Source organism: Atractosteus spatula, chromosome 15 (assembly GCF_055471065.1).
Source record: "Atractosteus spatula isolate fAtrSpa1 chromosome 15, fAtrSpa1.hap1, whole genome shotgun sequence".
In the NCBI taxonomy this organism is placed as follows: Eukaryota; Metazoa; Chordata; class Actinopteri; order Semionotiformes; family Lepisosteidae; genus Atractosteus; species Atractosteus spatula.
Genome location: NC_142720.1, coordinates 23,215,849 through 23,241,595, shown reverse-complemented (window position 1 = coordinate 23,241,595; position 25,747 = coordinate 23,215,849). Strand labels below are relative to the sequence as shown.

The 25,747-nt window shown below is 41.4% G+C and overlaps 1 protein-coding gene across 5 annotated transcripts in view; it reads left to right on the top strand.

Moving 5' to 3' along the window:
* Nucleotides 1–25,747, top strand: part of dst (dystonin) — a 174,784-nt gene that overhangs the window by 134,349 nt on the left and 14,688 nt on the right. For all 5 annotated transcript variants that reach the window (XM_088933609.1, XM_088933608.1, XM_088933605.1 and 2 more), the window contains 29 exons: nucleotides 393–559; nucleotides 1,176–1,335; nucleotides 1,512–1,838; nucleotides 1,997–2,081; nucleotides 2,354–2,595; nucleotides 2,918–3,124; nucleotides 3,773–3,892; nucleotides 4,000–4,107; nucleotides 4,391–4,609; nucleotides 5,976–6,179; nucleotides 7,642–7,873; nucleotides 7,960–8,186; nucleotides 8,857–8,979; nucleotides 10,383–10,484; nucleotides 11,317–11,418; nucleotides 12,543–12,716; nucleotides 13,122–13,277; nucleotides 14,667–14,864; nucleotides 15,914–16,042; nucleotides 16,681–16,851; nucleotides 18,247–18,402; nucleotides 19,161–19,367; nucleotides 19,717–19,836; nucleotides 20,350–20,519; nucleotides 21,063–21,222; nucleotides 22,564–22,758; nucleotides 23,880–24,008; nucleotides 24,562–24,705; nucleotides 25,484–25,672. In XM_088933609.1, the coding sequence (XP_088789735.1) occupies nucleotides 393–559; nucleotides 1,176–1,335; nucleotides 1,512–1,838; nucleotides 1,997–2,081; nucleotides 2,354–2,595; nucleotides 2,918–3,124; nucleotides 3,773–3,892; nucleotides 4,000–4,107; nucleotides 4,391–4,609; nucleotides 5,976–6,179; nucleotides 7,642–7,873; nucleotides 7,960–8,186; nucleotides 8,857–8,979; nucleotides 10,383–10,484; nucleotides 11,317–11,418; nucleotides 12,543–12,716; nucleotides 13,122–13,277; nucleotides 14,667–14,864; nucleotides 15,914–16,042; nucleotides 16,681–16,851; nucleotides 18,247–18,402; nucleotides 19,161–19,367; nucleotides 19,717–19,836; nucleotides 20,350–20,519; nucleotides 21,063–21,222; nucleotides 22,564–22,758; nucleotides 23,880–24,008; nucleotides 24,562–24,705; nucleotides 25,484–25,672 (4,923 nt within the window). The remainder of the gene's footprint in view (nucleotides 1–392; nucleotides 560–1,175; nucleotides 1,336–1,511; nucleotides 1,839–1,996; nucleotides 2,082–2,353; nucleotides 2,596–2,917; nucleotides 3,125–3,772; nucleotides 3,893–3,999; nucleotides 4,108–4,390; nucleotides 4,610–5,975; nucleotides 6,180–7,641; nucleotides 7,874–7,959; nucleotides 8,187–8,856; nucleotides 8,980–10,382; nucleotides 10,485–11,316; nucleotides 11,419–12,542; nucleotides 12,717–13,121; nucleotides 13,278–14,666; nucleotides 14,865–15,913; nucleotides 16,043–16,680; nucleotides 16,852–18,246; nucleotides 18,403–19,160; nucleotides 19,368–19,716; nucleotides 19,837–20,349; nucleotides 20,520–21,062; nucleotides 21,223–22,563; nucleotides 22,759–23,879; nucleotides 24,009–24,561; nucleotides 24,706–25,483; nucleotides 25,673–25,747) is intronic.

Here is a 25,747-nt window from a genome sequence, read left to right as displayed (position 1 = left end):
AGAGATCTGCATTTCAGAGATGCAAATATCTCTGAAAAGATGCAAAGATATTATATTTCTGTTCTGCTGTGCCCTAGCCTTTCCAAACAAGTGTGTTGTTTCCATGATCATTGAACATTAATTTGAAGGCAAGCAAAAAGAACAAGTGAAGTTGAATGATAAAATCATTTAAGAAGAATTCTAATAAATATAAAACTTATTTTTCTTTCAAATACCCAGTATTTGGGAGTTTTTACTGCACTTGTCTTGGGTAAGCCCAGGTGACCTACAGTCCTGTAACCCGAGCAGTCAGGTGCCCAGACCGGACACTCTCATGTAAGGAGTCTGTACAACACAAGCTCAGCTTCAGTTGCTTTCACCGCATACTTTTCTTTTTTGTTTTCTTGTAACAGCTCCTGCAGAGGCTGCTGGATGACCGGAAGCCCACGGTCGAGTTAATTAAAAACGAGGAAGGGAAAATGTCTGAGCTGGCAGAGCCAGCGGACAAGGAGAAGCTTCTGAAAGAGATCGGCAGCCTTGGGCAGCGCTGGGACACGCTGCTGAAGAAGGCAGAAAGCAGGTCTGTGAAACGGCCTGAAGTCCACCTTCTGATGAGAAGGCCTGCCAGTGACATCCACATTCAAGCTAGCAAGCTGTTTATCAGATATCGCCTGTTTCTGGGGTTTAAATACCTCAAAGCACTTAGGTGTAGGAGCTATTCTGAAAGCATTACCAGTCGTGCCAAAAGAAAGTGATCTCTCTCTTCAAACAGCTGCTGCAGGGTTAGATTGTAGAGTGATGCTCTCATTCTTTTCCACTGAATTGTTAGTTTAATATTATTGTATTATTCTAATCATACATTGTGTTAAAGTTGCATAAATACAGGTTTCTTGCCCCTTTTTAAATTTGGTTCATTCACAATTAGTGATCAGTAACTACAACCAGGGCTTTTATACAGCATTATGGCCAACACTTGGACATAAACATCTGATTGATTAACATCTCATGATACTGATAGCATGTTTTCATTGCTATTTCTGCTTTGATTTAGCAAAAGTGTTCATGCTGATGACTTTAAAGGATGAAATACCCCAAATCCATTGTTTTTGTCTAGAATTCCAGACAGAAAATTGTCTCATAATTTTTTTTGTTCATTAATCAGCCTACAATTGTGTTTCCTGTTGGCACTGATCTAGGCACCGACAGCTGGAAAGTATCCTAGTGGTAGCACAGCAGTTCCACGAGACCCTGGAGCCTGTTGCAGAGTGGCTAACAGCCACTGAGAAGCGACTGGCAAACTCGGAGCCCATTGGGACCCAGACTAAAAAGCTGGAGCAGCAGATTTCACAGCACAAGGTAAAACCCATAGGCCTCTTCCATCATAAACACACCCTTTCCTTTTTTATGATTTCTCCGCTTCATGATCTGTTTAAGTACGATCATCATGCTTATTCTTCTCTTTAGTTTATTATAATTTTTCATTTGTGTGCATGCTCCTTTTCTGTTATTTTATTTCCATTTTCGTCACTTAGGCGTTAGAAGAAGAGATTATGGGTCATAGTAAAAACCTGCACCAAGCTCTAAGCCTTGGGCAGACTCTTAAGACTCTGAGTTGCCCTGATGACAAGCAGCTGGTGCAGGCCAGGCTGGATGCCACTCAGGCTCACTTCATTGAGCTTCAGGAGAGGTGCAGGAGGAAAGCAGCCATGCTCCAGCAGGCCTTCTCCAATGCCCAGCATTTCGGCGAGGATGAAGTGGCTCTTATGAACTGGCTAAACGAGGTGCATGAAAAGCTGAGTGACCTGTGTGTCCAGGACTACAACACGGAGGTGCTTCAGAAGCAGCATACTGAGCAGCTGGTATTTTGTTTTTGTTTTTTTATTTTATCTCATGTACAGCATGTCTCAGATTTGTTTTTGTTTTTTTTGCATTTGGTTGACTTCACTCACAGATTGTACACATTCTGTCACTTTCAAACACTTTGCTAGTCGTTGCTGAATTTCTGTCTTTCGTGTAGGCTCTTCACGAGGACATCGTCCTCAGGAAACAAAACGTTGACTTAGCCATTCAGAATGGATTGGAACTTCTGAAGCAGACTACAGGTGAGAAGAAACCAGAGAAATGACTCAAATGTAATAACTTAAGGTTTAGAAAGGAGAGGAGGCCAGACTGTAACTACCGAGTATATGTGAAACATAAGAACTTCATTGTAAAAAAGTCTTTTTCAATATCAGGTTTGAGCCAGATACTTAGAGACTTCTATTCATGCTGCTCATGGCAACAAAGCTGGTTTCTCAAGAGGTTGTGTTACATTATAAAATGACTGCAGTGGCTAGGTTTATCATGAAGAATTATTTGCTTTTTTTAATTGCAGGTGATGAAGTTGTTGTTATTCAAGGGAAACTGGATGGAATTAAAGCCAGATATACAGAAATCAATGTGATGAGCAGCAGTGTTTCAAAGACCTTGGACCAGGCTCTGTCACTTGCAACTAAAGTGCAGCAGACTCACGAAGAGCTGTGTGTCTGGTTGGACGGTGTTGAAGCAGAGCTAGTGGCTTTTGAAGCCCAGGTTCCTGTGGGAGAACAATTATCTCAAGTACAGGAGAGGCAAAAGGTAAGACTGTCCAGGTCAGCTTGATTGCTATTATGATGTCATACAGTATATTTAATTGTTCTCTCCTCAAATTAATTTTCATAAAAAGGACACTAAATGAATATTGTTTTTTTCTTTATTTAATTTCCTGGCATGTAAAAATGGAAGCCATTACACTAAATTTGTTATGTTCCTGACAGCACATTGACCATTGAAATGGCTTTGGGCTGAGCTAATTATTTGAGTATTTGTCATTACTGTATAACACAATTACCCAGACCGGCAGGACTGCAGGCACACACTCAGTGCGCAGAGTCACTAATGGAGTGGAATTCCTGTTCAGGAGCTCCTGAAGGAAGCCAGAGAGCACAAGGCGCTGGTGGACAGTTTAAATGAGGTGAGCAGTGCCCTCCTGGAGCTGGTGCCCTGGAGAGCGAGGGAAGGGCTTGACAAGCTGGTGTCCGAAGACAACGACAGGTACAAGTCAGCCACCGACGCCATCTCTCAACATGTGGAGGCGATTGATGCTGCCATACTGAAGTCACAGCAGGTAAACGGCACTACTGTATGTACAGCCAGGGGCCATAAAAAATTCTGCAAAAGCTAATGGCCTGCTATAAAGAGGGCTTCTTACCAGAACGCAAATTGAAAACCTGGACGATTGTTATTTAGGAGTGTGAAAGACATCTGCATGCCAAACCAAAGCTAATTGCTCCATTGTTTGAACCATCTGCCTGATTGTGTTTTACTGTCCATTGTTCAGCAAATATGTAAAAGAACTGTGACAGTGATTTAAAGGCTGGTAACTTGCTCTGAGGACATTTCCATACTTATCTATATAAAATCCAACAATGATGTGTTTTGATCTAGGGCATTTTAAACATGATAAAGAAAGTATTTGTCTTCAATGTAAATCTGTAGAAGTTTCATAATATGTACTGTACAAATCCAGATGGCAAAATCCCTGTGAAATCTCTGCCTTATTAAAAAAGCAATTATGAGAAAATGTAATCCAGAACAAATAAACAGTAATCAGATGTCAAAACATAATTTTAGGTTTACATTTATAAAAGGGAATGTCTTCATGCAAGGTTTTGTAGTGCCTTTTAATAAACAGTGGTTCTGTCCCGGATACAGTACTTGTAGGTGGATGTAGACACTATGCTTTCCTGTCTGACTGTGTGTAAATGTGATCTAGTTTGAACAAGCAGCTGATGCTGAGGTTGCTTGGCTGGTGGAAGCTGAGAGGAAGCTGACTTCGATGGGGGAAATCAGGCTGGAGCCAGATCAGACTACAGCTCAGCTTCAGACACAGAAGGTAGAACTCAGAACTCTTGCATTCGCTGTATTTAACTGAAAACAGGACTGCCTTCGATAGCCTCACTCAGCAGCATGCAGTAAAACCTGCTTTGTTATCACCACTAGGCCTTCTCCATGGACATCATGAGGCACAAGGACACCATTGATGGAATTGTGAAAACCGGAGAAGCGTTGATGAAGAGCCGCGACGAGGAGGAGAAGCAGTGCTTACAGGTGCACTGAACATAAGATCAGTTTCTCTTCAGTGAGAGCTGTTACACAGACAAAAACAATAGTCTCTACAACGGTTAATGCTAGTGTTTCGTTGAAGGTTTAGCAAATGTGTTGAAAGAACAGCTCAGATTAGACAATGAAAGGGATATGTACACTACACCACAAACCCACTTTCCAGTGATTTATAATCAAGTGGCGAGCTCACTCAGAGGATGTGTGCATGTTGTTCGATTCGGTGGGCTTGTTCTCATTTGTCATCGCTGTTGCTGGGTCCATCCTGCAGGAGAAGATTAAGACCCTCCTGGATAAGTACAACGCCGTCAGTCAGATGAGCTCCGAGAGGAGCCTCCAGCTGGAGCGAGCGCAGTCTCTGGCCAGTCAGTTCTGGGAGACGTATGAAGAGCTGTGGCCTTGGCTTCAGGAAACCCGCAGCCTGATCAACCAGCTCCCTCCGCCAGCCATCGAGTACGACACCCTGAAACACCAGCAGGAGGAGCTGAGGGTAAGGCTGCCAAGACTTCCAGCTGCTTTACGCACCGAGCTCAAACTGAGGAATACACGCTAGCCTCAGTTTTCATTCTGCCCCACTGCTATACGTGGTGTGTTTTTTTTCCTGAAAGATTCCACTTTCGAATGGATACTTATTTTTATTTCACATGCGCCGAGTCCACCCAGCCAAAACTGGATCAGCACAAGGACAGGGAGCGTGACCATGTGTGTGTTCTCCTGAAACTTGCACTTGTCATATGCTTCAGTTAGCTTCTGCGCTGAAGACAGGGATGTGGGGCAAACTCACGGGTGCTCAGTGCAGTCGCAGGAGGTACAGTACCACAGCAAGTTTGTGATCCCTTGGTCCCTGCTGGCTCTCGTCCACATCATTCATCACCACTAGAGTCACAGTCGGACTGTGTTTGGCTAGCAGTGGTGTTGGCCAGACCTGAGCTGGTGGTGTCTGTTCTGTTCAGGGGTCATGTTGAGCTCAGAATGGGTGCTTTCACTGGTTAAGCCACTCCTGAGTCCCCATTGTACCTTTTTAAAAATGAGTCATTATACTGCTGGAGTATATCCTATGGTTGTAGACTCCAGGGCGATCTGTTCATCACAGTAGCCCATAATTTTTCCTCCTAATGCTTGGATGGGTTCTCTTGCTGCAGTAATGAACGATTCTTTTCCTGCTCATAGGGCATCTGATATTGATATGACCTCATGACAGCCCATTGTCACCATTCTGTTCTTTGCCTAAAGCAGGTTAATGGTGTCCCTGCATTCTTATGAAGGAATGAGGCAGAGCTTAAGAGAGGCAGAGTGGGATGGTCAGTGAGTCAGTGAGAGTCAGACTTCATAAACCAATTTAAAAAATAGAAGGAGAAAGAAAGCGCCTTATTAAATTATTACAAGAGTGTGTCCATTTACAGAAATGGAGTACAATAAATTGCAAGAACAGAAATGATATTAGAATAGCGGAGAGAGAGAGAAAAAATTGCATGGCAACACATGCAATATTGCATTTCTCCAGTACCGGATGAAGCTAAGGTGTCTCGGAGACAAAACATGCGAAACTTTCAGACAGTGAGGGGGAAAGGCTACTAGATCACTGAGGTGCTCATCAAAGAAGAAACAGAGATGGGTCTCAGTATAGATCAACACAAAAGATAAATACAGTGTTAACATAACGGCAGCACTATTACAGGACTTATGATTATGTGATTGAATTCAGAAAAGACATTTAGGTGTTCTTGATTTAGAATGCCAGCACCCGTGCACAGATGGAGTAATGTAGAATCGGTCTGCAGGAAGAACAGAAGTTACAACTCCTGACCGGCTACGATAAAAAACTTAATGGATTATTGATGTCCTGCTTCTTACAGCAACTGCGGGAGCTGATCGCAGAGCACAAGCCGCACATTGACAAGATGAACAAGACAGGCCCGCAGCTGCTGGGGCTGAGTCCTGTGGAGGGCGTCTCCATCCGGGAGAAGTACACGGCCACGGACCGGCTCTACGCCCAGCTGAAGGAGGAGGTCAAAGAGCGGGCCGCAGCCTTGGACGAAGCCATTTCCAAATCAACTCAGGTACCGGCTGAGGGTTTGTCCTTCAGATGCCCCTTTCCTTTTGAATGAGTTAAATTAGCTTAATCATTTTGACGTCTCTTACACTCAATACATCGCTGACCATCAAGCATGTCATGTTCTGTCCATTAAGCTGTCGAGACTTTTTGGTCTATAGTCTTCCCATGTTTCATGCTTTGTCAATGTCTTTGCCTTTCATTCTTCTTTTTTCTTTCCCTGTGTTTTCCACACCATCCTCGATAACATTGTTTGGTTAACAACTTTTAATATATCATCCAGCTTAATGAGGTGAGGCGTAAGGTTTTGCAGTGTGACTTCTGCATTCACTTCAAGTCTTCCCAAGATGAGCTAACCTCTTGCATGTTCTGTACAATTGTTTTTTATGTGTGAGTTCTGTATATACAATTACCAGTGTTACTAAAGAGCTCCTTCTAGTAAGCGCCTATAAAATATCAGTTTTAACAGATACAGTTAAATCACTTCTGCAGTAATGTGTATCCCAAAAGCTGCATGGCAAGTCTTCTGAAAGACAAAAAGGGTGAAGCAAAAAACTAATGATAGAGCTGCCTTATCTAGGACCATTAACCTCTATGGTCATCCTTGACAGCTAAAAGGAAATCTTGTATCTTTCTGTTGATCAATACCTGTCATACTGTATTCAGATTTTCTAAAGCTGAAATGAGATATGTGTTGTTTTTTACTGTAGAATGATGGGTAGATTAGATTCCAAGAATGTACAGTATAAGAAGGTTTGTAGTTGTGAGGTTTTCATGGCTTGAAAAGTTTGGAACTATTTTGAAAAACCCTTACTATATTTCTCTATAAAACCAATACAGTATATTGTATAAAAATACAAGTGTTCTGATTGTCTCTTTATCTCTATTTGAATGGTTGTCATTGCCTTGCTCGCTGCCTCTTTCCCTTTGAAACAAGTAAAAGCTACAGTATGCAGCGAGCTTAAGCTTGACAACATGCTGTATCCAGAATCTGTGATCCATTAGCTAAGCATTGGGAAATGCTTAAGGGAAATGTAGTTGTCTGGAGATGATCTTTTTTATGATGGAAAATTAACATTTCAACCAACCTTTAAGTGGTTCAAAGCATTGTATTACTTTTGGAACTGGCAGTGGTATTTCTATTCAAATATTTCTGGTGTTTGTAGCTTAACAGAAACCTTTTAGAAAGACAGCCTTTGTTTTGTCTTTGTCTCATATTTATTTTACTTTTATCTTGCTTTAAGTGTTTCCAAAGACTTACCAGTATAGTGGTACTGCACATCTAGCTGGTTTAGGCAGAGCTCTGATAACCTTACATGACTTGGCTTCAAAGTGCACGACACTCGCCTTTATAATCAAAGCATGAAATGTTGGAGCTTTTGCAAGTAGAAAATGGGTGGGATTCACAATTTATTTAGTTTAATTGAAAAAGAAACTTCTTAAATGATCTTTTTCTTCTCTCATTGTAGTTCCATGACAAAATTGACCCAATGCTCGAGTCTCTGGAGCGCATTGTGGATCGCCTGAGACAGCCACCCTCTATATCAGTGGAGGTAGAGAAGATCAAAGAGCAGATTGCAGAAAACAAGTCCGTGTCTGTAGACCTGGAGAAGCTCCAGCCAGCCTATGACACTCTGAAACAGCGTGGAGAGGAGATGATTGCACGATCAGAGGGCGCAGACAAGGATATATCAGCTAAAGGTAGCTTCACTCCTGCATTTTATGGAAAAAATAGGTGTGTTTTTTTGCTGCACTGACTGAACTGAGGTTTTTTTTCTGTTTTTCAGCTGTGCAAGACAAGTTGGACCAAATGGTGTTCATCTGGGAAGATATCCAAGCTCTTCTGGAAGAGAGAGAGGCTAAACTCCTGGATGTGATGGACCTGGCAGAGAAGTTCTGGTGTGATCACTGCGCTCTCATCGTCACTATAAAGGACACGCACGACCTCCTTCGAGAGCTGGAGGAGCCCGGGGTCGACCCCTCTGTGGTCAAACAGCAGCAGGAGTCTGTAGAGGTCAGTGGGCACCCTGCTGTGTCCGTGGGCTAAATCCAATGGTCTGTTGGGCAAGGTCAAGCGTGAAATTCTTAACTCACCAGTCAAATCATCAATCATCAAATGCCCAGCAGTGCAGATGTACTTACATGCTGTTTCCATTTGCGTTTTCCCTCAACAGTTTTAATTGGAATGCTGTGCTTTCAGATGTTTCTGATTGCAGTTGCTTGCTTTCTTCTAAAGTCGCAAAAGCATTAAATGAAAAGCCAGTACTGGCTAGTTTAGTCTTGCATTTCCAGGTTACTCCCTCACACATCGTCATTGAAATAGCATGTATCAGAGAGACCAAAATAAAACACAGTATGTTATGGTAATCTTAAACTAACTCTTTATGAATTAGAATTCATGTGTGTTTTTTTCTCGTGAATATATAAGGCTGTGCCTTATACAGTGCCCCTGTCACATTATAATAGCTATTGTAGCAAAGTAGTGTTTCAAACAATATGGTAACAGTGTTTGCAATACCCACTTGAAGAAATATTAAGTTTTAAAGGGGGAAATAACCTGTACTCGTTCCTTTACAGCCAGTGCACTTTGACCCAGCTCCCCACTCAAACCAAGAGTTTAATGTTGCAAATAAAAAGGAATAAAATAGAAAGGTGCTGTCCTTAGTGCCACTCCTTTCTTGCAGAGTTTCAAGGAAGAAATAGACGGGCTGCAGGAAGAGCTGGATGTGGTTCGTAACCTGGGAGCTGAATTGCTGTCTGCCTGCGGGGAGCCTGACAAACCTGTCATCAAGAAGAGTATCGATGAGGTAGCCACACCATGAGTGAAGGGCTAATAAACAGCTACCTGTTTGAAACGATAGTGGCACACATTACTGTAGCAAGTTCACACTGTTTGAATTTGTTTTACCACAGCACAAATAGCAACAATGCTAAGAATATAAAAGGTATTGAGTAACGCGTAAAGTCAAATTCACGTATAATCATATTTTACCCTACAACCCTTATAAAAAACCCACTAACCTCTTATGGTAATTCAAGATATTAAATATAAGTCTAAAAACAGAAAATAAAGGTAAATAAAATGACTATATAGGCTCACTAACTAGCTATTGTAGGCGTGCTTGACTAATTTTTCAGAAAATAAAGCATTTTTCAGTATTTTTTTATTTTCTGGAGTGTAAGTTGAGAGCATGTGAATTGCAAATTGACTGTGTTTGAGGTTCTTCATCAGTTATGTTAATTAAGGCTTAGGTTAGCAATATCTATAATTTATGACGTTTAATTTACTTTAGAAATCTGGAAAATTCCTGTTGCATATTTGTCTTTACTATCGTTCAGCATTGTAAGACACACATTACTTGATCTTCTTGCTGAACCTGCCTGCGTTATTCTTCATGCACAGCTGAACCCTTCCTATATTAAGAAAAGTGTTATTCTTCTCGTGCAGGTGAACTCTGCCTGTATTAAGACCAGCGTTATTCTTCTCGTGCAGGTGAACTCTGCCTGTATTAAGACCAGCGTTATTCTTCTCGTGCAGGTGAACTCTGCCTGTATTAAGACCAGCGTTAATCTTCTTGTGCAGGTGAACTCTGCCTGTATCAAGACCAGCGTTATTCTTCTCGTGCAGGTGAACTCTGCCTGTATTAAGATGAGCGTTATTCTTGTGCAGGTGAACTCTGCCTGTATTAAGACCAGCGTTATTCTTCTTGTGCAGGTGAACTCTGCCTGTATCAAGACCAGCGTTATTCTTCTCGTGCAGGTGAACTCTGCCTGTATCAAGACGAGCGTTATTCTTCTCGTGCAGGTGAACTCTGCCTGTATTAAGACCAGGGTTATTCTTCTCGTGCAGGTGAACTCTGCCTGTATCAAGACGAGCGTTGTTCTTCTCGTGCAGGTGAACTCTGCCTGTATTAAGACGAGCGTTATTCTTCTCGTGCAGGTGAACTCTGCTTGTATCAAGACAAGCGTTATTCTTCTCGTGCAGGTGAACTCTGCTTGTATCAAGACAAGCGTTATTCTTCTCGTGCAGGTGAACTCTGCTTGTATCAAGACAAGCGTTATTCTTCTCGTGCAGGTGAACTCTGCCTGTATCAAGACGAGCGTTGTTCTTCTTGTGCAGGTGAACTCTGCCTGTATTAAGACGAGCGTTATTCTTCTTGTGCAGGTGAACTCTGCCTGTATTAAGACGAGCGTTATTCTTCTTGTGCAGGTGAACTCTGCCTGGGAGACCCTGAATAAGACCTGGAAGGAGAGGGTGGATAGACTGGAGGACGCCATGCAGGCAGCTGTTCAGTTCCAGGACGGACTGCAGGTACAACCACTCACACGTTCTGGGTCAAGTCAAGCTCTGTGTTTTGTGTAGTGATGTTATACTGAGTAGGTTTACTCTGTAATGTGACAAATCATTTTCTCACTTTTTATTGACCTAGAAACTGTTTTTGTATGTGTAAAATTCTTAGAGGCTTTAATGCTTCTTTTGCTCCTTTCATGTTGGCTTCACTTATGTTCTTTAAGCATGTCTTCTCATTATGTTTTTTTGTTAAGTTGTAAAGTCATTCATTTTTTTTGTTTTGCATTTTTCAACAAACACAATGTGTAGATGGACTTTGTGCTCTGTGTATTCCTTTGTGCCCTCATCAAACTGTTCCTCTGGGTTTAGTCATTTATAGTGTTCAATGCAGTGACCTGTTGAAGGTGTGAAATACTGTGAGAGCTGTTCCTGAGTGCCCTGTGGAGTTTAGCTGCCATTTTTAGAGGGAAGAGTTGCCCATCAGAGGAACATGTTGGTTAGCGAAGAGATGCATTAAAAATGAATCAAAGCTGAACTTCGAGTGACAAAAAAAAGCAGCCATATTTAGCATTATTGTAATTTTTAAACTTACCTCATAAGTCCCTTGAGTAATAACTCTATAGCTACCTTGTGCCTCATTTAGCCTCTGCCCAGAGGTAAGAGGTTTGTGGTACCCTTATACTAAAGCGGATTATAAAGAGTTATTTTTTTCATTTGAGTAAATTTGTGCCTTTTTTTACTGATTTTACATAATGCTCAATGTAAGTTGTGTAAACACTGGTTGTGTGTAAATGGTAGAAAGCTAGAAAATGTGTGCAGGAAGGTGAATGTTATCTTTGTTCTTGGTCTGCAGGGGCTGTTCGACTGGGTTGATATTGTCGAGAATAAACTGGACTCTATGTCACCAGTAGGCACGGACCTGGAGACTGTGAAGCAACAAATAGAGGAACTTAAGGTGCAGTATGCAAGTCAGAGTCACCATATCCACTGTAGATTGAAGTTCAAACATGGCAGACTTGTGTAATCCCATACAGTACTAGCCCAATAAGGACAGTTATCTTCTGTTCAAACTAGAAAACAATCTAATGTTATTAATTTGCAATATACTCTAGGACTGTCTTTACAAAAATGTACTACTATAATGAACTACATTAGTCCTGCAGCAGAATTGCTCTTTAAAGGGTTTACTACGTTGGATTCAATCATTTAAGTAAGTGCTATTGCAGTATATGCAGCGCAAATAATTATAGTTCTACTGCTTTGGCACTGTACTGTATAACGGCAGTAACTTAGCTTTTTTTTAATAGCCATGGGATTATTTCTGTCATCTATTAAATGAGTTTTATTGATAAATCTCCCTTTCTCAACAGAATGGGGATGTGTACAGTGTACAATTATCAAAAAGACAATGTTCACATCAGTTTAATTAACAACAATACATCCTTATCCTAAACTCATTTTACTTTTACCTTTTACTCAGTTGGATGTTCTATTGAAGGAAGGGGTGCTGCTAATTACAGTTTAAAGAGAGATAGGATGGTGGAAACTAAACACCAAAAACAAAGAGCCCTATCTTTATTTAATCATGCCATTTCTTTTTAAACCTGTACTGTAAGACATGATTATGTCTTTCGTTTTGACAACAGTTACTAATTATGGTATCCTTTGGAAAATCAGGTACAGTTAATTTTAGGTACTTAAGGCCAAAGTTGATCTTAGTGCGACTGCATAAGCTTTGTTATGTGCTATACTTCATTAGGAAACTATTAAGGTTATGCTTTTTTCAGTGCTTGACGTGTTCCAGAGACTGTTTTCTGTAGAGAAGATGTGGACAGCTAGATGTTGTTTGCTTTTTCACAACTAAATTTACACCTCTCATCAATTGCAGCGTAGATCATGTACCTTCCTATATTAGATATAAAGATAGGTGTTCTTGATGTCCAGAATTTCTATGACAAAGCCAGCTTTCTGTGTTTTATAGTACATTATCATTCATAATGCAGTCACACTCTGCATTGCACATACTTTCTGCTCTGTGACTAAGCCTGAGGGCTAATGGTGTTCAATGCTGTCACCCAGGACTTCAAGGGAGAGGCCTACCAGCTGCAGATTGAGATGGAGAGGTTGAATCACCAGGCTGAGATCCTGCTGAAGAAAGTTGCTGAGGAGAGTGACAAGTGCACCATCCAGGAGCCCCTAACTGAACTTAAAATGCTGTGGGACAACCTTGATGAGAAAATTATCAACAGACAAGTAGGACTGGATAAAAAGTTGTTAATAAACCTCCACATCTGTTTTCATGTGTTTAAAGTATATTTGTATTTCAGCAGAGTAATTCTTTAAATGGTGGTGCTGTATTTTAGAGCAGTCTACATTCTGTTTCTGTGAGTAGTAAGGTAAAACACTTTGATTTCATTTACCCTTGATCTCCTGTCTTTAGGCAAAGTCGCCGGTACTGTGGCTTAAAGGGTAATGGAACCATTACAGCTGATGACACCATTTTTTGATATGTGTGCATGCTTTCCATTTAAAAAATACAGTGCAACTTCCTTTTTGTTTCAAAAGTTTGCAAGAAAAATGTTGGTTTTCTGTCATTATGTTGGTAATTGTACGGATGTTGAAGTCCAGTTGAGCTCCTCATGCTCTGTGTCTTTGCAGCACAAGCTGGAGGGGGCGCTGCTGGCCCTGGGGCAGTTCCAGCATGCCCTGGATGAGCTGCTGGCCTGGCTGACCCACACCGAGGAGCTGCTGAATGAGCAGAGGAAGGCAGGGGGCGATCCCAAAGCCATTGAAATCCAGCTCGCCAAGCACCACGTACGTCTGGCATCTGTTGCTCATCTGTTTTTGTATAGTAATGTCTACAGGTAGAATTAAATTAGAGATATGGGATCCTGATTTTTTTCACAGACGCTACAAGTACATGTGCCTGAACCTATTTATGGGGTGTTGTTATCTGCTTAGAAGATGAGAAGAGTATTTTAGTTTGAGAGAAGATTTAAGAGAAACCTTTTCCACATTTTGGACCTAATACTACTATTACTTGGCCAGACTGTCTTATTAAAACTGTCCAGCCATGATGTTGCCTACTTTTTTATCTCGTCTTATCACATGAGACACTTCATAAAATCATTTAGGCACAGTAGCTCTCCCTGTCTGAGGATTGAGACAGAAAGGGCCAGGGAAGTCATTGTGCCTGAATGACTCTTGCTGTGCCAAGGAAATTATTACCCAGTGTCCATCACTTCAGTCGGCAGGGAACATGCTGGGTTCCAATGAGCAATGATTGACGTGGCATCTCTGTGTGTTTTAACTACCTATGAAAGCACTAAAATGCCAAGACAGATCACAGCTGTGGTCACCATATCCTAAAAAAAAATCCTATGATCACACTGGATGCAGGGACTTTAGCTGTAATTAAACCAGTGTGACTTTTTCTGCTCTCCACATTCCGCATTGTAGTGATTTAAAGCTCTTTTGTTTTACTTTATCTTATTAAACGTGTTCAACCTAAAGGCTGTAACAGGAAAAACTAATAGCATAAAGACATAAAGTGGAACAAATAAACTACAGAAATGGCAGGACCCTGATGTGACCTTTTGAAGGCTCAGGAGCTGAGTGCAGGCAGGGAGCTCTGTGTCTGTGCAGATATGGAGCTCAGGGTGATAGAAGGAAGGTGAAAGCCATTGAGTTCTGTTCAGGTTTCATGAAGTATTCCATGTCTGATTGCAGGTGTCTATAATTACAGTTTTCCTTATTTTTGTTTGCTTGTTCTGTCTCTCGTTCTCATTTGATGTGTCTCTCTAGACTGATTTTTCAGCACTTGCATTACTACTTTTGGCCTGTCTTGCATTAAACAGTTTGCAAATGGTGGGGGCAGGGGTGGTGGGCTGTGTTGTGCAGATGGTGGTGAGCATGGTGCCGATACTGCCAAGACCCAGGGTTTTCTTCAGGTTGTTCTTGCTCTGCTCATGATAAGAATGGACCTGGGCAGCCCAAATTACCATGCACCCATAAGCACAGGATCTAGGGCCTCTCTTGGCCAAGAGCTCTGTCATCATTCTTGCTAATCTTTGGTTAACAAATGGAAATCTTTATCCATTAAAGTCAAGAAAGAGGCTCCCCAGGATGTGGAGCCACGTGCTGTTCACTTTATTGTGTTTTGTTTCCTCAAAGTTCCATTTGTACTCATTTGTGTTGCTGAAGGTGCTCCAAAATGATGTACTTGCCCATAAGACCACAGTGGAGGCAGTAAACAAAGCAGGAAATGACCTCATAGAGTCCAGCGCAGGAGAAGAAGCCAGCAGCCTCCAGAGTAAGCTGGAAAACCTGAACCAGAGGTGGCAGACCATTCTTGAGAAAACAGAACAGAGGAGGCAGCATCTGGACAATGCTCTGCTCCAGGTAACTGCCAAGAGAAAAACCTTTCTTTACATTGTCACAGCACAGTGGGATCGGAGAAAATGGGATTGACAAAAGAAAATGAATCGGCCTTTTGAGGTGCTGTTATTCTGAAAATTACAAAGCAATGTATTTGCTGCCAGCAAACAGTACCACCCCTAACACCCCTATCAGCAATTCTGACATTCTCTTGTGTGTTTTCTGAAATAATGTGGCTAGGTTGCATAAAAACAACAAATGTATCTTAGTTGTTTTATTTTAACAATGCTTTTCTCAGCCTGAAATTTGTCTGGTAAGTGGTAAATCATAGCAGAAGTAATAAAGATCTTATCATTTCAACAGTTTCTGTTGCTCCCACAGATCATGAGACAGGATGAAATCTTCATTTAGAAACTTTCAGCTTTCACAGCAATGCCAAATTATAAACAAGTGCTAAAATGTATTATTCCTCACCATGTTATCGGTGCTGAAAGGTGATTATACAAAATAATACATTTGAAAAGCTATAAAATTATATAAATCTGTAATTACTGAAATGTTAACAAAAAATACGGAATCCAAATCAATATTTAGGCAATCTCTCAAAAACACATCAACTACAGTGCAGAACACAAAACTTTATATGCCCATAAATATGACAATATGTTTTCATTGTTTCTAGAAAGCCCTCAAGCTAGTCTGGCATTCAAACATTCAAATGTCACATTGAATTAAGGCCTAATGTTTGGAGACTTCAGTAATTTTAATTATGTAAACTGTGAATTTGACAAAGCTGAAAATAATCTAAAATGATGTAATTTCATTCCACTCATTTACAAAAATTCCAAGAAATCATATTTATAAAAATTCCAGTTATCTATGCTAGTGATAGCAGTGTTTGGATTGCATACATTCTTCGTGCGTCAATAATTGTTTTTTCAGTGGATTACAAGTTGAGACTAACTTACTAGAGTTACTAGCTTGGAAACTTACTGCTTTAACCCACACATTTCCACTACAATGTGCCCATCTTTCTTGTTAACGGACGAGCTGCTGTGCTTTGTGTGCCTCAGGCTCAAGGTTTCCATGGTGAGATTGAGGATATGCAGCAGTGGTTGAAAGACACAGAGCGTCAGCTGTTAGCATCAAAGGCTGTTGGAGGTTTACCAGAAACAGCCAGGGAGCAGCTTAATGTCCATCTGGTATGTATTTAAGAATAACAAAGGCCTGATACAGATGGTGTACTTGTAAAGACTGTGGAGGCTTTTCAGATTTTTGAAGTGTGAAAAGTAAATGACATTGGGAAATTGCTTACAATTAGGCCAGGTTAAGACCATAGGAGTGTTTCAAGTTGATTACCACTGGTCCCAGTAAACAATTGAAGGAGTGTTCCTAGTCTTCCCAGAATGCTAGTGGGAAAATGACACAGTTGTTACAGACACAATAATTGTTACATTTTCCCTGTGGAGCTCCATTTAGTGTGCACATTCAGCATGCAGGCATGACTGTTGTCTGAAATGATCAGATTATCAGGTTTTTCCATGTGATGTTGTGCATTCTACCAAACTTTGAAGACAGCATGGAAAAATACCGAGCTACAGTGAGCATTTCTCTGTAGCTTTTAGATTTGTCAGTGTTGTTCGATACAATGAGTCATTACATTTATTGTTCTGATTCACTATAGGCAGCTTTTACCACAATGACTGATCCTGTGTATTCTGTGATTGAATTAATCTTGCTCCCACAAAATGGGTCCTTGTAAAAATGCGTAGTTTAATATGCAGTGTAATATGCAGCCAAGTAGGAAAACATGCATATCCTTTGATTTCTTTTGATTTAGGAGCTGTGCGGTGTTTTCGAGGCCAAAGAAGAACTGTACAGTCAGCTGATGCAGAGAGGACAACATTTGCTCACAATCGTTCATGAGGGACACGATTCGAATACAGAGCAAGACCTCAGGAACCTGAAGGAGAAATGGGAATCAGTGCAGACAAAAATGACTGAAAGAAAGGTAAAGCCCATTGTTGAACACATTAAAGACATTACTGATAATACTGTAAGTGTCATAAAGAGAAAAAGGGGAAAAGGGTGAGTCTGCTTGTTTTCGTGTGATAGATCTTTATGAATGTCTACAGTATGTGTTATTAATATTTTTTTACTAGATATAGTTATTTGGTCAAACTTAAACATCCATCCATTGTAGTAACATCAGGAACACTAGTGTAGACCACTATGCTCTGCTCAGCCTTTTGTAAGATCATATGTCAAAGGATAAGAGAGTACAGAGTCAGTGGACAGGTGTCTCACAGTGCAGAGTCAGTGGGCAGGAGTCTGACAGTGCAGAGTCAATGGACAGGAGTCTGACAGTGCAGAGTCAGTGGGCAGGAGTCTGACAGTGCAGAGTCAATGGACAGGAGTCTGACAGTGCAGAGTCAGTGTGCAGGAGTCTGACAGTGCAGAGTCAATGGGCAGGAGTCTGACAGTGCAGAGTCAGTGAGCAGGAGTCTGACAGTGCAGAGTCAGTGAGCAGGAGTCTGACAGTGTAGAGTCAATGGACAGGAGTCTGACAGTGCAGAGTCAGTGAGCAGGAGTCTGACAGTGCAGAGTCAGTGAGCAGGAGTCTGACAGTGTAGAGTCAGTGAGCAGGAGTCTGACAGTGTAGAGTCAATGGGCAGGAGTCTGACAGTGCAGAGTCAGTGAGCAGGAGTCTGACAGTGTAGAGTCAGTGAGCAGGAGCCTGACAGTGCACAGTCAGTGGGCAGGAGTGTGACAGGACTATGGAGCTTATGACAGTTTGTATTTAATGCAAAATTAATAAAAGAATTGTTGACACATTAGCTACAGTATTTTTTCTCAATTTGTTGATTTGATTTCTATGGTGGAGTTGCCACGTCTTGGGTCTGAGAAAGGGTCTGACTTAGGTACACAAACACAGGGTGCTTCTGTATTTCGTTATTATTGGTTTTAGCATTAATGATCATTAATGATCTTGATGCTAATGGTTTCTATGAATAAACTATATGCACAGTGTGAACATTTCCTCTAATGGTATTCGACCTTTGTGAGGGGGTATTTTGTCAGGAAGGGCCTGTTTAGTTAAAGGACAAGGGTCTAGTTTGTTTCTCCTTACTGCTGCTGAGGCAATACAGACGTTCGAACTGGAGTTGTCCTTGACCTGGAAACCCCTTTAACAGCCTGCCCGTTCCTGCGTGTTCTGCATTTTTCTGATTTTATTTCTGTTTTATTGTTGGGGGGGATATCACCCCTCAGAGAAAAGCAGTTTATGTAACATCCGAATGCTTTAATTGAAAACTTTATAAAATCTCTTGGCATGCAGAACGCAGTGTCGTCAGTATTTAAACCAGTTGTCAGTTGTTAATTAAATCCCCTTCTTTCTCTGCTGCAGGCTAAACTGGAGGAAGCACTAGCCCTGGCCACAGAGTTCCACAACTCACTGCAGGACTTCATCAACTGGCTGACTCAGGCGGAGCAGACTCTCACCATGGCCTCCCCCGCTAGCCTGATTCTGGAAACCATCATGTTCCAGATTGACGAGCACAAGGTACGCCAGAACACCAGAACATGACGGACTCACACCTATCTGTCTTCACAAACTGAGCCTGTTTTATATGAGAGAAACACCAGCTTTGAGACTGGGGCTGAGCTTTTAGACGGTACCTGTTACTCCCTGGACACTTCTTACTGAATTATTGAAAATGAGGAAGAAATCTTTAACTACAGATAAAGCTCTCAAAGGCTTACACGTTTACTTTGCACTCTAAATATTAAATTACACGCTCTATCCTGTTTAAAATATCCCTTTCTTTCCCTGCAACCTCCACTAGTTGGGTGTGTTTTAGATTCAATTAGTCACACCTTTGGTGTGATTCATCAAATTATTTTCTTTAGAAAAGTTTCTTCTTTCAAAGGAAGACCCTGAAGGCACACATTTTAGGACTCAATAACAAAGTTTATTCCAGTAAATTGCCTTAATGTTCCATTATTTATTGCAATAACAGCAGAAAACAGCAAAATGTTTTAAACAGATGTATCATTTACAGAGTATATTTATGTAGAATATACATGTAGAGTATATTTGAACGAACCATACTGCTGCTGTGCTTTGTGTAGTTAATCAACTCAATGATTTATTTAAATTTCCATGAATGATGATAAATTCCCTCTTTCAGGTGACTTGGCAGTGAAGTAATTTGTCGCAAGACAGGAAGTGCTTTAGTGGGTTTATCAGAGTTTGCTTGTGTAATTGTATATGATACTGTCAAGTCCAAATATTTCATTGGATTTTTATTTGAATCTCAGGTCTTTGTAACAGAGGTGAATTCACACCGTGAGCAGATCATTGAGCTGGACAAAACCGGAACACACCTGAAGTATTTCAGCCAGAAGCAAGACGTTGTCCTTATTAAAAACCTGTTAATTAGCGTGCAGAGCCGGTGGGAGAAGGTTGTCCAGAGATCAGTGGAGAGGGGGCGAATTCTGGATGACTCCAGAAAGCGTGCCAAGCAGGTAATTACAGACACACACACACACTCCAGAGTTCCTCACACTTTCAGAGGAGTTTGTGAAAGTTCATGGGATTTTTCAGAATGGGATTTTACCTTCATATTTTGTTTACAGCATAGAGTCTCGTCTGTATAGATTTTCTGTAAGTAATATTACTCCTGCAGAATAAAACATTTGTGTCCGTGGTTATTACAGGAAAGACTGTGTTACTGAATAGTGTTGTTTTCTACTTTGAAAGGTTAAATCAAATATCTGACAGGTTGCGAAAGTTAGTAAAACCTCTAGAGAGTGTGGAATTCTGTAGTCGTGTGCGCAAAAGCAATTAACATTATGACATCTTTCACTCTCCCAGTTCCACGAAGCCTGGAACAAGCTGACTGAGTGGTTGGAGGAATCCGAAAAGGCTTTAGATTCTGAACTGGAAATAGCAAATGATCCAGACAAGATTAAGATGCAACTGGCACAGCATAAGGTAATATAATTAATGAAATGCATCCTATTCAAGAAGCCAAGATGATGTTCTACAAATCAAAGGCATGAAGAATGTGTAGAAGTCATCTGCTTTTGCTAAAATGTACTGCATGGCAGTAATCAGGGCCATAAATTACCACTTCGTCTTCAGCCAGCATATATCTAAATCATTGTGCCATGCCTTTTCAAAGCACACTTCAGCTGTGATTAACATTCTCAGAATCAATCCATCTCCTTAATGATGGATAGTTGAGTATGAGCAACAGATTTGCTGCAGGTTCTGTTGTATAAGGCCAGTCACAGGTATTCAGGTTTTAATAATCATCCCTCCTTACCCTTCCAGTCAGAGGGCTTTTCATGGTCTCCTTATGATTCTTGGATACATTAGTACCTGAGTTTGGATACTTCTTTTCCTGAATTATGATCTGAAAAAAAAGGTATTTTTCTCAGAGGAGGAAGTTCTTCCTGAAGTTCTGAACAGAAGTTATTTTGTTATTTTCCTGGAAAAATGCAGGAGTTTCAGAAAGCCCTGGGGGGCAAACATTCAGTGTATGACACCACCATCAGGACGGGACGTGCTCTGAAGGAGAAGACCTGCCTGCATGACGACAACCAGAAACTGGACGACATGCTGAGCGAGCTGAGAGACAAATGGGACACAGTGTGTGGGAAGTCTGTGGAAAGGTATGCCAGCACGAATTTCTCAGTTAACAGTGCATATTGAGAATATACCTGCCATTTACTGTAAGATGTTTGCTTATTAACAGAAGCATGGCTGCTGGTCTCCTAAAGGCAGAAAAACTATTATGACCACATTTTATTTAATGACATAATTCTATGGGAGTTTTATTATGTTAATTTTATTATTGTAATAATCTATCAGTGTTAAAAGAAACAATGCCCTTAGAAATGAGAAATCTCCTGCAAAGATTGGTTATCTTGTAGAGCCACAGAATTGCTCAATTTAATGGTGTTGAAAATGCTGCTCTGTCAGTGTTAAACTATTGACTGTACCAGGCACCGTCTCTTACTGAACATAGTAATGATGTGTCATGATCATCTGAATCTTATCTCTCTGCCCTCAGAAAAGCTTCTTCCTGTCTTTATTGCTCTTCTGGTGGATGTTGGACTACCCAAAGCTTCTTTCATTGCAGAGAGCTGTTACAGCTTCAGTTATACACTCTACGGGACAGACAGCTCAAGTTCTTTAATTTCCTTTCATTTCAGGCAGAACAAACTGGAGGAAGCTCTGTTGTTCTCAGGGCAGTTTACTGATGCACTCCAGGCTCTCATTGATTGGCTGTACAAGGTGGAGCCCCAGCTAGCTGAAGACCAGCCAGTTCATGGAGATATAGACCTTGTACTGAATCTGATCGACAATCACAAGGTATGTGCTGTTTGAGAAGTCTTGTGAAACAGCTGGAGAACTCTGGTGTCCACAGGCATCTGTTCATCCAGCCCTATATACAGTGGAGCCATGGTAGCTCAGACGGCAAGGACATCTAGCTCCTGACCGGAAGGTCCCGGGTTCAATCCCAGGTAGGGGAAAGTGATGTAGCTTGCTCTAATTCCTTCCAGACGGCTCCCAGGTCCACTGCTGACCACATCACCTCCACCTGGTTGAGAAAAATGGTGGCCCTTGCCCCGCATTCCCCCATGGGCCTTTATGGCCTGCAAAGGGACCTACCCACCTATATACAGTATTAACTACCTCATCATGTCAAAAAATGTTTAGGATATTGACTTTTTAATAATAATTACTTAGATTGCCTTTCAATGTAATATGAGGAAGCTCATGAGAAAGTTAACAAATCAAGGATTTCGAAGTCTGTTCAGTACGGTAGAGTATAGTGTAGTAGACGTGACTGCCTGAGAGAGTGTATTCAGCTGTTTCCATCACGCAGACCCTGTACGGCTGAAGATGCCGCGTGTGAGCGCTGTTGAGGTCTGAAAGGGTTGAGCGCAGTACTCGTGTCCAGCAACTCTCTTCTTTGCTGCTGCCACTGCTTGATTCCCCCTGAACACCATCCTGTTCTGCCGACTGCCAGACTGTTGTGCTCCGCCCTGCTAGTGCCTGTTGTAGCAAGTCTCGGACACGTTTTCTGTGGGGGCCGACTGAATCCAGGTTTCTAACACAAACTCTGCGGGCTGCATACAGGAGCTCCTGGGAGTTCCTGTTGTGTTGTATGCAGTAGGTGCCCAGGACCCCTGAGTGCAGCTTTGATGAAATAGGCTTCAGTGCTGTTTCACCAAAAACTATCAGTTCATACTGTATTATGTTTACAGTACTTGTAAATTGTACATTTTGTTTTAATATACACAGTATCAGGTACTGGTAATTACTTCCATAAAATTTAATTGATTTTTTGGTGCTTTTTAAACATAAATGTAAAGAGTGGATTTGAGCAGATCTTTTATTGTGGTTAACAAAGTGGTGGTTCAAACGGGGAGTGACGTTGGTGTTAATGGAACAGTGCAGCTGTGACAGAGCTCTGAGTCACTACACAGAAGTAGGCCCTGGGGGATTCTCAGATTGACCCCCAGCTCCGTCTCCCCCTCTGAAGCAAACGACATTACCGAATCAGGCCTGTTCCTGTCCAGAGGTGAAGCTCAGTGCTCAGAGGAAGCGGCGCCTGGCAGTAATACTTGACTTCATTAACCTTAGCAATCCAGGAGGGCTGGTGCAGTGAAGAGCTGCAATGCTTTTTTTCTTTGTCTGTGGTCGCAGGTCTTCCAGAAGGAGCTTGGGAAGAGAACCGGCAGTGTCCAGGCTCTGAAACGCTCGGCCAGGGAGCTGATTGAGAGCAGCCATGATGACTCCTCTTGGGTCAAAGTTCAGATGCAGGAGCTGAGCACCCGCTGGGAGACTGTGTGTGCCCTCTCTGTGTCCAAACAGACCCGGCTGGAGCAGGCTCTCTGTCAGGTACACTCCGAGAGGAGCAGGACACATACAGTATAGTTGTTGGTTGGTAATTGATCCAAGACAGTAGTTAATGCGTTCAGCCATTTCTTGAAGGAAGCCAGGACATTGGCTTCAGCAACATTGCAGGGTGACTTGTTCCAGACTCACAATTTTTTATTATTAATTTAAAAGACAAGGTCAGTGATTTTGCATAATTTCACTTGTAAAGCACTAATGGGCTGTCAAGAACTGTAACTTATGTGCAGGTTTTAACATTAAATACATAAATACAATGTTACAGAGTTTTTAAAAATCTCAATTTTTTTTAGCCCCACCCCACCACATCACCCCAGGACATGCTCATGTCCATTGTTCTCTGGGAATCCATTTTAATTTTGCTCTCATTTATTATTATACACCATTTATTCTTCTTACTAATTGTTCTAGTCATTGTATTTAATGCATCTAATGAATAAATTTGCAGTGTGCTTTCTGTTTAACCCGATGGTACCTGCAGGACAGCAATAACAAGATCACTAACTGCAGTTTGTTCAATACCTAGGACAAATGAGCAGACCACCACCAGGAGCAGAGAGCACTAGGGTGAAAGGGCATGTTATCCTTCCAGATGACTGCAGATGATGGGAGCAATGGATTTATCATTTACTAATCTTATTATCTCATATACTCAGATCTAGCCGTGTTCATTAAATTCAGTGTGCTGTCAGAATGATGATATTATTTTGCTTGGCACAAGCTAACACACCATGAAACAGGCTAAATTCCGAGCTCGTGCAGCTTTATGTTTGCCAGAGCTGTCTTGAGTCTACCCTATGGACACCCTTTCAGGTATTGGCTCTGCAATTTGCCTTCGGCAAGTGAGTGAAATTGCTGACATAAAACTGTCTGTATTCATAAAGTTAGATGTTTTAGGGACAAAGCAACTTCCAGAGAGTTCACCTTAGACATGCGCATTTGACTGCAGTTTGTTTATGTAAAACAGAAAGAGCTGTTGGGATTTATGAAATATCTGTGAAATCATTGTTATTGGGCTGGTTTGTTTTCGCCTGACGCATGCAGCGGTGTATGTTCCAGTGAGAAGAAAGCTGGGTATGTCTCAGTGTCCCAGTATCTCCTTGCAGGCAGAGGAATTCCACTCCACTGTGCATATTTTGCTGGAGTGGCTGGCTGAGGCTGAACAGAGCCTGCGTTTCCATGGCACCCTCCCAGATGATGAAGAGGCACTTCGCACACTTATAGATCAACACAAGGTGAGCGTGATAACACAGAGACAGCCATGGCTTAAACAGCTTAACATATGGTGCTAAACCGAACCTGTCGCAGGAGCAACATTAATTAAAAGAGGTAAAATGAGGAGGGTCCAGGGTGTCATTTATTATTTTATTGCAAGTTGTTTCCTTTATCGGTTCCGTGTTTCCAGCAGACAAATGTACTGTATGTGTTAAGGCTTTCTTCTGTTAATTAATGCATTTCAACTGTCCGTTTCTCTGCGGATCTGTTAGCTTGCCAGTTGAAAATAAAAATCTTTGCAGATTGCCATACATGGCTTTTTCGGGGAGTTCAATGTGTTGTTTGCCAAAGTCAGACTCTTACCAAAATATTAAATTTCCTGTACTTATGATCTAATATTTGAAGTGAGAAAGCTCTTTTGACCATCATGTATTATTCATTATACAGATGTTATTTTCAAATAATTAAACATCGTCTTGCCAGAAAAGCTTTGTAGGCCGATGATCTCAGACTCCTTGACTTCAGTTCAGATATTGCCAGTCATTAACAGAAAATATTTCAATTGTATTTCAGGAGTTCATGAAGAAGCTAGAAGAGAAGAGAGTTGCTCTGACTAAAGCAATGGGCATGGGCGAAGCAATTCTGACCATCTGCCATCCAGATTCAATCACCACAATTAAACACTGGAACACGATCATTAAAGCTCGCTTTGAGGAGGTCGGTATACCATCTTGATTTAGACAGAATGACTTAGTCTCTGTCTCTTAATAAATCAAAGTTAATAGGGATTTTCACTTTGAACTCCTGCAAATGTTTATAAAACAATGAACAGCAGGTTTGTATGGAGTGAAAATCACAGCAGCATAAAGAAAGCACTTGCAAATTGTCAGAGTGGGGAAGAACTTTTCCCCACCATTTAGATCTGTATTTTTCCACAGCTTTCATCATGGGTTGTTTTTAAACCTTAATTCCGCTTCCTTTCTGTGTTTTAATTTTTTGTAATATTGAATCATTTTGATGTCATTCTAGGTAGTTTACAGATTTTTCTTTAGAAAGCTGCTTATAGTTTTCTAATCCATGGCAAAGGCAAACAACTTTTCCAGGTTCTTAAAAAACTGTACACAAAACCCATCTCCGCTCTACACAATCATCAACTGTCAAAGCATTAGTATTATTATTTAATTAGTAGGCCGCCTTATCCCGGACAACTCCCTTATCCCGGACAATGCATGTTCACCTAAATGCAATTCATCACTCATGCAAGTACAATTAAATAAATTAATTCAATTACATGAAAGACTCAGGAAAATGACCCCAGAGACTCATGCCTTGGGTCATGAGTTCAAGAAATGTAACTTTTAATGAAAAATAATTGATTTATTAAGATAATAAATAATTGTCTTCAGCCTTAAATCTGCCAGATTTCAGTCAGACATTTTTGGGAGAAAGTGTTGTCCCTCATGCTCGCTCCGTGTGCTGTTGTCTGGGGTTTTAGGTGCTTGCTTGGGCCAAACAGCACCAGCAGAGGTTGGGAAGCGCTCTCAGCGAGTTGCTCAGTAACCAGGAGCTGCTGGAGAACCTGCTCGGTTGGCTACAGTGGGCAGAGACCACCGTGAAAGAGAAGGACAAGGAGACGCTGCCAGAGGAGATCGAGGAAGTGAAAACACTGATTGCAGAGCACCAGGTTTGTTTCATGCTGGACGGTGCAAGATGGTGGATTATCAAGGTTACTTGGGCAGAAACTCGGACTGTTGCTGGA